Source organism: Dreissena polymorpha, chromosome 2 (genome assembly GCF_020536995.1).
Source record: "Dreissena polymorpha isolate Duluth1 chromosome 2, UMN_Dpol_1.0, whole genome shotgun sequence".
NCBI lineage: Eukaryota > Metazoa > Mollusca > Bivalvia > Myida > Dreissenidae > Dreissena > Dreissena polymorpha.
Genome location: NC_068356.1, coordinates 140,064,212 through 140,077,051, shown reverse-complemented (window position 1 = coordinate 140,077,051; position 12,840 = coordinate 140,064,212). Strand labels below are relative to the sequence as shown.

Here is a 12,840-nt window from a genome sequence, read left to right as displayed (position 1 = left end):
ACATTAGGAAACCGTTTTACTGTTTCGAGTCACTGTGACCTTGACCTTTGACCTAGTGACCTGAAAATCAATAGGGGTCATCTGCCAGTCATGATCAATGTAACTATGAAGTTTAATGATCCTACAGGGCTCGAAATTAACACTCGCACACTCGCAAAATGCGAATGAAAAATACCGATTGCGAGTTAAGTTTTAAGCCACTAGTAATTTTTTGCCAGTAAAGAAATAGTGAAAAAAAACACAGTAATATTGCTAAATGCGTTTGACGTCATGAACGCTAAACCATAGGTCATAGAACATCCTAATACCCGTATGCGGAAGCGCGCACCTTGTATATAGACCAGTATACTTATAGTACAGATACGAGGATGGTATTGTTACAAAGAACGTTAAACAGTCGACTAATTCACATGTGTTCATTGAACTTGAACAGACATGGCGTCGAAGGGAAAAATAACTAACTTCTTTTTGCCCACAGATGGAAATAACAATACGAAAGATAAAGCAAAGTTAACTGTTGAATAAAAAAACGAAATTTAATTATGTTTCCAGCAAAATTTGCGAGAATGTTTTTGATTTTGCGAGTTGGTATTAAAGCTGCTCGCAATGTTTTGCAAGTAGAAAAAAAAGTTAAATTCGAGCCCTGTCCTAGGCCTAAGTGTTCTTGAGTTATCATCCGGAAACCATCTGGTGGACGGACCGACCGACGCACCGACCGACGGACCCTGAAAATCAATAGGGGTCATCTGCCAGTCATGATCAATGTAACTATGAAGTTTAATGATCCTACAGGGCTCGAAATTAACACTCGCACACTCGCAAAATGCGAGTGAAAAATACCGATTGCGAGTTAAGTTTTAAGCCACTAGTAATTTTTTGCCAGTAAAGAAATAGTGAAAAAAAACACAGTAATATTGCTAAATGCGTTTGACGTCATGAACGCTAAACCATAGGTCATAGAACATCCTAATACCCGTATGCGGAAGCGCGCACCTTGTATATAGACCAGTATACTTATAGTACAGATACGAGGATGGTATTGTTACAAAGAACGTTAAACAGTCGACTAATTCACATGTGTTCATTGAACTTGAACAGACATGGCGTCGAAGGGAAAAATAACTAGTTTCTTTTTGCCCACAGATGGAAATAACAATACGAAAGATAAAGCAAAGTTAACTGTTGAATAAAAAAACGAAATTTAATTATGTTTCCAGCAAAATTTGCGAGAATGTTTTTGATTTTGCGAGTTGGTATTAAAGCTGCTCGCAATGTTTTGCAAGTAGAAAAAAAAGTTAAATTCGAGCCCTGTCCTAGGCCTAAGTGTTCTTGAGTTATCATCCGGAAACCATCTGGTGGACGGACCGACCGACGCACCGACCGACGGACCGACCGACATGTGCAAAAAATTATACCCCCTCTTCTTCGAAGGGGGGCATAAAAATGAGAATAAGTGTTTTAAATATTACATTTCGTAAGGTGTTAGTTGTAGAGCTGAATGGGAGATGATCTAAATGTGGAGATCTAAACAAAAATAAATTGTAAAATAATTGTTTCTTTTCACATGCATCTAGAGCTTGCATATTAAAGTGTTCAACTAAGTTACATAAAAATAGAACATACTCTTTAAAAATAACCTTGGAAATATGGAAAAACAAGCAATAAAGGCAATGCTCAAAATAAGCACAAGTCTGAAAGCCCTTCACCAGTAGAATTCCAACTATACTCGGCCAACTCAATACTAGAGATTGTGAAGTTCAGATGAAAACTACTTGAATTTAAGAAAGGGTACACCATGCTCAATGATTAAACGCACTGAGTGGCCCCGTGACCTAGTGATTGACCCGGCATGACCCATATTCAAACTTGACCTAGACATCAAGATACAAATTCTGACCAATTTTGGTGAAGATGGGATGAAAACTACTTGAATAAAGAGCGGACACCATGCTCAATGTTTAAAACGCACTAAGTGACCCTGTGACATAGTTTTTGACCCAGCATGACCCATATTCGAACTTGACCTAGACAAGATACAACATCTGACCAAGGTTGGTGAAGATTGGATGAAAACAACTTGAATTAGAGAGCGGACACTTACTAAGGACCGACCAACTGACAGACAGACAGACAGACTGACAGACAGACAGACAAGCTCACTCCTATATACCCCCCCTTCGTTTGTGGGGGTATAATAATGACTTTAAACATTTTCTTAGTCCTTAAATAGAATATAAAATCATATTTAAAACAAGGAACCGTCGGAGACGGGTGATGCTCACCAAAGTTTTTTTTTGTCACAATATTGCACTATATATTCAGATAAAAGGAAACATCTAGTAGTTGGGGGGACAAGACTTGCACTATATGTACAGTTTATAGAAAATTTCAAAGGGCCATAACTCTGTGAAAAATCATCCAACCAGAATCCGCTGATAATATGCACATCTCTTGGTAGTGAAGCTTCCCATAAAGATTAATTGAATTCCGGCCATTAATTGCTGAGAAATAGCCCAGACAAAAATTGTGCACGGACGGACAGACACACACACGGACAGACTAAGCAGCGTCTATATGCTCCCCCCAAACATTTTGGGGAAGCATAAAAAATACAGAAAAAATACAGCAAAAAAAGAAAGAAATCAATCTTTAGAAACAAACAAGAGATGTGTTCGTCAGAAACACAATGCCCCCTATTGCGCCGCTTTGAAAAAAAAAAATTGTTTTGTTTTTTTGACCTTTGACCTTGAAGGATGACCTTGACCTTGAACTTCCACCACTCATAATGTGCAGCTTCATGAGAACGCCGCTTTGAAAAAAAAAAATGAAAAAAAAATTACCTTTGACCTTGAAGGATGACCTTGACCTTGAACTTCCACCACTCAAAATGTGCAGCTTCATGAAAATGCCGCTTTGAGAAAAAAAAGGTTTTTTTTTTGGACCTTTGACCTTGATACACATGCATGCCAAATATCAAGTTGCTATCTTCAATATTGAAAAAGTTATGGCCAATGTACAAGTTTTCGGACGGACAGACGCCATATATTTGATATTTGGCCTTGAAGGATGACCTTGACCTTCACCTTTCACCACTCAAAATGTTCAGCTCCATGAGATACACATGCATGCCTAATATCAAGTTGCTATCTTCAATAGTGAAAAAGTTATGGACAAAGTTAAAGTTTTTTTTCGGACAGACTGACATACACACATACTGACATACAGACATACTGACTGACGGACAGTTCAACTGCTATATGCCACCCTACCGGGGGCATAAATAACATCTGTCAAATTGAAGTCAAAATGTACCTCTATTGTTGAGAGCTCCTTCCATCTGGGTTGACTGATGCCCATGTTGTCAAGCATGCGGGAAAACTTGAACCTGTTCTCAGCGTTGTCAATGCACTCTGGGGACGTGCCCAGGATTTTAGCCTGAAATGAATCTAGTCATAGTCATATAAAGTTTGATATGAAATGAATGTGACATCAAGTGTGATATTTTTCAAATGAATATGATTAAGCTTGAGTCGATAACATCTACCTAGATCTCAAACGTTAGCCTCTGAACACTGGGTTTTATGCACGTGCATTAAGAATTACCGCCTTAACTTGATTTTTCCTAAGAAGTCTTTTAACACAAAACTACCAAAAAGCGGAATGTGTCGCCCCTTTATTCATAGCACTATGCAAGCAATTCAACCAAGACAGAACTTCACAACATATATTGATCAACCATAATCAATGAAACACCACCTATTGGGTTACCACTGCAACCAAGCTCGATGCCGTTTTGACTAACCAACTTCCTTAAGCAACCCAGCAAATAAATCGAGTGGACTCAAAAAATTATTCACTGTGACATTATTTGGTTACTATTGCAATTACAGACTTGACACTCATTATTTACACCTAACTTTCAATAAACCTTGAACCACCATACTTGGTAACATAAGCAACAAACAACCACAGGCTGACCTGAAATTCAGAGTGAAATGTTCTAATACTGATGATAGGTTACAAAGGCAGCTAAGCAATCACTGATCTTGTTGCTAAGCAATCACCCACCATGTTTCCAAGGGCTCACTGACCTTGTTGCAAATCCCTCAATTATTTTGTTGCAAAGCATTCAAGCACCTTCATGCTAAGCACCCACCCACCATACTTCCAAGGCCTCATGGACCTTGTTGCTATCCCTTCACTAAATTTGTTGCTAAGCACTCACTAACCTTGTTGCTAAGCACTCACTGACCTTGTTACTAAGCACTCACTGACCTTGTTACTAAGCACTCACTGACCTTTTTACTAAGCACTCACTGACCTTGTTACCAAGCACTCACTGACCTTGTTACTAAGCACTCACTAACCTTGTTACTAAGCACTCACTGACCTTGTTACTAAGCACTCACTGACCTTGTTACTAAGCACTCACTGACCTTGTTACTAAGCACTCACTGACCTTGTTACTAAGCACTCACTGACCTTGTTACTAAGCACTCACTGACCTTGTTACTAAGCACTCACTGACCTTGTTACTTAGCACTCACTAACCTTGTTACTAAGCACTCACTGACCTTGTTACTAAGCACTCACTGACCTTGTTACTAAGCACTCACTGACCTTGTTACTAAGCACTCACTGACCTTGTTGCTAAGCACTCACTGACCTTGTTACTAAGCAATCACTGACCTTGTTACTAAGCACTCACTGACCTTGTTACTAAGCACTCACTAACCTTGTTACTAAGCACTCACTGACCTTGTTACTAAGCACTTACTGACCTTGTTGCTAAGCACTCACTGGCCTTGTTAATAAGCACTCACTGACCTTGTTGCTAAGCACTCACTGACCTTGTTACTAAGCACTCACTGACCTTGTTACTAAGCACTCACTGACCTTGTTACTAAGCACTCACTTACCTTGTTACTAAGCACTCACTGACCTTGTTACTAAGCACTCACTGACCTTGTTACTAAGCACTCACTGACCTTGTTACTAAGCACTCACTAACCTTGTTACTAAGCACTCACTGACCTTGTTACTAAGCACTCACTGACCTTGTTACTAAGCACTCACTGACCTTGTTACTAAGCACTCACTGACCTTGTTACTAAGCACTCACTAACCTTGTTACTAAGCACTCACTGACCTTGTTGCTTAGCACTCACTGACCTTGTTGCTAAGCACTCACTGACCTTGTTACTAAGCACTCACTGACCTTGTTACTAAGCACTCACTAACCTTGTTACTAAGCACTCACTAACCTTGTTACTAAGCACTCACTGACCTTGTTGCTAAGCACTCACTGACCTTGTTGCTAAGCACTCACTGACCTTGTTACTAAGCACTCACTGACCTTGTTGCTAAATACTCACTGACCTTGTTACTAAGCACTCACTGACCTTGTTCCTCTGTAGAGGCATGGCGATGTTGTTGGGTAGCTGACCACCCATGGACAGGATGATGCCCTCTGGCTTTTCTAGCTCATAAATGTCCATCACAGTCTGAAAAGGATGCGTGAAAGGGTTTCAATTTTTTTTTTGGGGGGGGGGGGGTGGATATCTAAAACGTTCTAATAATAAGAAATAATTATGGGTAACATTCTCAATGTCCTGCATTGAAACATGCACAAACTCTCAGGACGTACAGCCAAAGACCTGAGTCACTGTCTGAAAGTATGATGTTGAAATCTTACATAGCTTCTGAGATGAAGCCTTGAAACATTTGTGGCAGACAGGAGGGACAACGCAAAAACTATATAACTTTGGAGGATTTAAATAAGGAGCGACTGAACTGAGGATGTGTGCATTAGACACAGATGCTCCCACTGTCCATTTTCACCTCATAGCTCCATTTATTTCAATAAAAATAAAAACAAGGGACAAAATTGTCACAAAACCAGGTTTTCATTGTGAAAAAAAAATCTGATAAAGGGAGAAAACTCAAACTGAACTTTTGAAATGAACAAACAAAATTAACCCCCTTTGTAAGTTTTATTTTTTTTTAATCTATTTTTAGTCGTGGCGACCTTGACATTGGAGATATTGACTTGATTCTTTCGTGTGACACACTGTCCCATGATGGTGAACAAATGTGCCAAATGATTTTAAAATCTCGCAATGAATGACATAGTTATGGCCAGGACAAGCTAATTTATGGCCATTTTTGACCTTTGAACTCAAAGTGTGACCTTGACCTTGGAGATATCGACGTAATTATTTCGCGCGACACACCGTCCAATGATGGTGAACAAATGTGCCAGATGATTTTAAAATCTGACAATGAACGACATAGTTATGGCCCGGACAAGCTTGTTCCGCCAGCCCGCCAGCCAGCCAGCCAGCCAGCCAGCCAGCCAGCCAACCCGCCCGCATTCGCCAATCTAATAACCAGTTTTTTCCTTCGGAAAACCTGGTTAAATATATATCTAGGTGCACAATTGAGCATGTTGGTTGTTAAAATTGTAAAGTTTCATCTCTCTAACAAAAATACTTTTAAGTTACATGCAAGACAGTCCTTGAAAAATCCTTTCAACTGCATGAAGTTGGGATAGAATTTTTCAACAAACTGCTGGACTCTTATTTTGGTGTTTGAAAATAAAAATACTATGCCAAAACTTCTGACACAGAAGTTCCCCAACAAACAAAATACTGTACAAAAAGAACTGAAGCTAAGTTTTGATAGTTTGAATGTTGGTAAGGGGCATGGTTAAATAGATGTCCAATTTGGTTGCACAGAATGCGCTTGATGTGTTGATTTTAGGATGACACTTCTTCAATCTAATTATAATAGGATGTCTATAGTTAGTGTATTTATATAGCACTGTTAGTGTTGAATGTCTCTTTTGAATTTCAAAATGGAGAGAACAGTACTGTATACTTTGATTCATATAAAACTATTTTTTCACGAAGTTACCCACGAGGAGTCATCCTACAATGATAATTAATTTTAGAATATATAAGCTTAACATCATATATTATATGTCATATAAAATAGTGCCCAAGATTTGGACATAACTATTAGGGTAGGACAGAAAACAGTCAATAGATAACCATGACATCCAAATCACAGAATTCAAGCTTACCTCGAAGGAGATTTCATCAAAGTAGAGTCTGTAATTCAAGCTTACCTCGAAGGAGATTTCATCAAAGTAGAGTCTGTAATTCATGCTTACCTCAAATGACATTTCATCGAAGTAGAATCTGTCACACATGTCATAGCTTACCTCAAAGGAGATTTCATTAAAGTAGAGTCTGTCACACATGTCATAGCTTACCTCAAAGGAGATTTCATCAAAGTAGAGTCTGTCACACATGTCATAGTCTGTGCTAACTGTTTCAGGATTGTAGTTCACCATAATCGTTTTCTTACCCATCTGTGAAATAAAGACAGCATTTAGATCACTCGAAACTATAACAGTAATTAAATAAGACAAATACGCAAAAAAATTGCTTATATAAAACAGGTGCAAAACTTGAGTGCGGGCATAAGGAAAATCATAAATCTGAAAAATCTATCATTCTCTTTTCACTTTAATTACACATTACAAAACAATGCACATTGATTTATTTTATTGATATCCTAAGTTCAAGGGCACTTAAATCTGTAACAAATAGTGTTATATACAAACAAGCAATGTGTTTGTGAAACACTATCTCCCTATATATTTGACCTTTGACCATGAAGGAAGACCTAGACCTTCATCTTTCACCACTCAAAATGTGTAGCTCCATGAGATACACATGCATGCCAAATATGAAGTTGATATCTGCAATGTGCAAAAGTGTACATTAAATAAGCGGTTTTGACCCATATATTTGACCTTTGACCTTGAAGGATGACCTTGACCTTTCACCTTTCAAAATGTGCAGCTCCATGAGATACACATGCATGCCAAATATGAAGTTGCTATCTTCAATATTGCAAAAGTTATGGCAAATGTTCAAGTTTAACGCAAACACACAAACAAACAAACACACAAACAAACCAATAGACAGTATAGTGGTGGGGGACATAAAAGGTATCGCGCTTCTACAAAGTACAAACAACAGAACTATGAAGTTTACTGTTGATACGCAGAAAACTAAGAGACAAGTGCATGACATAAAATCCACATTTATCCAAAATGTTCCAAAGTTCAAAGGCACATACCTTTGCACAAATAATTTGATATACACAAAAATATCTATTATTTTTACCGAGAACTCATATGTTCAGGAAGTAATGAAAATACAAGGGTTGGTAACCTTGGAGGAAATGAAAGCCTCCAACCCTTCACTAACCCTGTGCAATTCTCAGATACAATTCACCGTAAACCAATCAACTCACCCTGCACAGTTCTCTGATACAGTTCACTGCACACCAATCAACTCACCCTGCGCAGTTCTCGGATACAGTTCACCGCACACCAATCAACTCACCCTGCACAGTTCTCTGATACAGTTCACCGCACACCAATCAACTCACCCTGAGCAGATCTCGGATACAGTTCACCGCACACCAATCAACTCACCCTGTGCAGTTCTCGGATACAGTTCACCGCACACCAATCAACTCACCCTGCGCAGTTCTCTGATACAGTTCACCACACACCATTAAACTCACCCTGCGCAGTTCTCGGATACAGTTCACTGCACACCAATCAACTCACCCTGCGTAGTTCTCGGATACAGTTCAACGCACACCTATCAACTCACTCTGCGCAGTTCTCGGATGCAGTTCACCGCACACCAATCAACTCACCCTGCGCAGTTCTTGGATACAGTTCACTGCACACCAATCAACTCACCCTGCGTAGTTCTCGGATACAGTTCACCGCACACCAATCAAACTCCACGCTGCTGCCGATACGATACACGCCACTTCCCAGGACCATCACATGACCTCCCACAAAGCCAAGGTCGTGCTCCGAGGCGTTGTAGGTCAGGTACAGATAGTTGGTCTGAGCTGGCCACTCCGCTGCCACTGTGTCTATCTGCTTCACGAATGGTACGATGCCCAGTTTGTATCGAAGCTTGCGGACAACTTGGCTTGTGCTGCAGTAAAATTATAATGATACAGCGATTAACCCCTTACTACTTAGATTAATATTTTGACGTGTTTGTAGTCCCTTGGAAAGTTAAATTTAATTTAAGACCTTTCTAACTAAGTTCAAGTTTTAAAGGCTTCATTTCCGACCCTAAGATACTGATAAGAAGCGAATAGCATAAAACCTGAATAGACTGCGAGTTACTTGCAGTCTGTTCTGGTTTTATGCTATTTGCACACAGCCATTTTCACTTTGCCTCTGAGTGGGAAAGGGTTAAAACAAGCACAAGCATTCAAGTCATGCACTGGTAAATGTTTAACCATATATGGAGGGACTGTCAGTTTTATAATGGCAGACTAACAACAAGGAACAAAATTGTCACAAAACCAGGTTTTCAATGTGAAAAAAGTCTGATAAAGGGAGACAACTCAGACTGAACTGATTGTTTATAATTAACCCCCTTTGTTTCAAAATAAATCTATTTTTAATCGAGGCGACCTTGACCTTGGAGATATTGACGTAATTCTTTTATTTGACACACCGTCCCATGATGGTGAACATATGCGCCAAATGATTTAAAAATCTCACAATGAATGACATAGTTATGGCCCGGACAAGCTCATTTATGGTCATTTTTGACCTTTGAACTCAGTGTGACCTTGACCTTGGAGATAACGACGTAATTCTTGCGCACGACACACCGTCTAATGATGGTGAACAAATGCGCCAAATGATTTTAAAATCTCACAATTTACAACAAAGTTATGGCCCGGACAAGCTTGTTTCGCCCGCCCGCCAGCCCACCCGCCGACATTCGCCAATCTAATAACCAGTTATTTTCCTTTGGAAAACCTGGTTAACAATTTGTTTGGTCTCACTCAATAAAATTATCCGCGTCATTCAATAATGAGTCCATACCATATGCAGACATCATAGATACACACCACCCTGCATATTTGTGCAGTCTGGTCAGGAGCTTCCCTGTCCACTATTGAAACCAGGAAACCTTGCCTCTATGGTGGACAGGTAAGCTCTGGACCAGACTTTGCTTATGCGCAGACTGGTCAAGAGCTAAGCTGACCATGAATATAAATAAAACATAAGTAACATTTTCGCAAAACACATTCTGTATAAGACTTTGGACATGCTTGATTATACAGCTAATTTTAGTGACAACAAAGGGGAATGGACTGGAAATGTCCAATTGGATATAAGATTATGAATCAACTTGTTAATTACCTCTATTAAGTACTTAAAATCAAGAGCTGTTCAAAGACAGTGATCCCAACATTTTTTCTCCTTGGAAGTATAAATGTAATTTTTCTGACATGTTTTTGTAGTGCATTATAACTTAAACCTGAACATTTCTTAGTTCAAAATGGATGCTAAATCAAATAAGAAAATGGCAGAGGGGTTTTTTCTGTTCAAATTTCTAAATGGAATTTTTTTTTTTTAAATCCCAATTTGGACCAAAAAATTCCCAATTGAAGGTTTCAAAAAAATGCGTCCACACATGTCAATAATCTCCTAATCCAGCTCTATAAGTTGAACCTTAGAAAATATAATACTGAAATCACTTTAACTGTCAAGTTTAAAGTATTTGAAAGCATAAAATCAACAACATTAACTTCCCAATCGTAGAAAAAAGTACAGGAAATTTCCCAATCCAAAGGGAACCAGCCCCATTCCCAAAATGGTGAAAAAAAACACTGTACTAATAAAAGAATCTGCACAATATACACTACATCTAGCGCGATTTCTGCCATCCACCACCTATCACCGTGATTCAGCCCAGAGTGGACAATTACTATCTCACCGCGATTCACCGTTGAACACGTTGATTTCGCTGCGGTGTCAGTCTCTGCGTTATTGGGTAAATTGATCTCACGGTGGACCAACGCGATCGCGGTGGACCACCACGGTCTAGGTGGTTCGCGGTGAAATACATGTGCAACAACAACATTATACAAATGTACGGTTTGCAATATCGAAATGTACATGTTCTTTCACATTGCAGATCGTTTAATGTTGTTTTTTTAAACTTTGTATGTACATGTATTACATGCACTTCATAATAAAATCACCGAATGTTCAACACTTTTCTCTCGTGTTTGCCCTCTTTACAGAATCATTGACATGTCTTACATCGAGCGTGAGTATAGTTTGCGTTTCATGCTTCAGGTTTTGTTTCAATTGTTTCTGCATGAAGTTTCCCTTGTTGTTCTTAATTAAAGATTTGTTTTTTGTTAACCTTACCAAAACCATTGCTCGTTTGTGTACATATATAGCTCGCCAACAATTACATACAAACATGTTACATGTACATGTAATTTGATATCAGACTAATTTTGTGATTTACTGTTTCTTTTGTTACATGTATTGGATTGAATAAATGTACATGTACAAATTCAAGACATCCGCAGTAAGTATTAAATTCCGCGATATTTCAATATCATAGTCATGCGAAAAGATCAGTTGTCATGTTGGTGAGTGACTAATATTATACCTGTTCTTTGTTCAATAACAAGTTCATTTTGAAACATAGACTTTAAGTAAAATAACGTAAAAAAAGAAATCGTAATATTATGGTAAATATTGATTTACTTATTGTGTTACAATAATGTTGTGCATTGTGCAAATACAATACATATCAAAGTTATAAAGTATAGATAAGAAGTGTTGTTAAGAAATCGCGGTGAATTTAACGAGTCAGAATTTCACATTTAGCTTTTTTTTAACTGCTTTACTCTTTTATTTCAGATACGCCCAAGAATAACGTTTTCGGAAAATAATTAACATGGTAACAACGCTGACGAGTTTTTTATTATTAATATTATAAACATGCATTTAAATACTGATTATGTTATAAATATGATTTTGTTATACATGTATATGTATGTCTATTTATTGTACATAAATAATGTGTACATAACGTACACGTATTACAACATACAGGTGCCGTATTACAATACGAATAAAACGCTTGTTTTCTTATCAAATAAAATGGAGAATTTGATGTCTACATGAATTTACTATATCAAATAAAATGGAGAATTTGTTGTTTACATCCATTTACACATAACAGAACAGATGATGGCAATATATTTTGATATAATTAGGTTAATTGGTAAAAAAAGAAACTCTAATTTGACATTCACAGGAACTAATTACCAATTATTTTACGACTGCAACGATAAAACAACACATTACTCCATTTAACTAGTTTAATGAACCGATTCCAAAATATTTTGCCTCCCAATAAACATCACAAAAATGTAATAGAATGCACAAAGTATTCACTAACAGATCTCTTTAATATATTATACGAGTAAAAAGTGGGATATAAAAGGCCGCAGCGAAAAAACAGCCGGTGGTAACCACGAGCCCAACGAAAGATCGGCTACTCACTCGTGGAAACCTGTTACTTTGAAAATATACCTATTGGAGGTGGATGAGCACACGATAAAATTACAAAACGTGAAGTAACCCCGTTATAGTAGCAACACCGCGTACCCAAAATAAAAAATGCTATTGCTCATAAAGCGACCGAACTAGGAAGAACCATATACTTTGCTGGGCTAAACCTAGTTCTACCAATCGCTTGACCATTGGATCCACTTTAACATGATAATCGCAATGACACTTTTAATGACACACTAAAACTTTTACTTGATCACTACACTTGTGATCACACTTTTTCGCACTTGCGAATTACATACTTAATCGGACATTGATCACTACACTTGTGATCACACTTTTGCGCACTTGCGATAACACTTACTTGATCACTACACTTGTGATCTTTTACATAC

At 38.2% G+C, this 12,840-nt stretch overlaps 1 protein-coding gene across 5 annotated transcripts in view; it reads right to left on the bottom strand.

Moving 5' to 3' along the window:
* LOC127869210 (CAD protein-like) overlaps positions 1–12,840 on the bottom strand; it is a 134,381-nt gene that overhangs the window by 60,155 nt on the left and 61,386 nt on the right. For all 5 annotated transcript variants that reach the window (XM_052411572.1, XM_052411573.1, XM_052411570.1 and 2 more), the window contains exons 18-21: positions 8,789–9,035; positions 7,277–7,375; positions 5,403–5,504; positions 3,313–3,435 (exon numbers count right to left, since the gene is read on the bottom strand). In XM_052411572.1, coding sequence (XP_052267532.1) covers positions 3,313–3,435; positions 5,403–5,504; positions 7,277–7,375; positions 8,789–9,035 — 571 coding nt within the window. The remainder of the gene's footprint in view (positions 1–3,312; positions 3,436–5,402; positions 5,505–7,276; positions 7,376–8,788; positions 9,036–12,840) is intronic.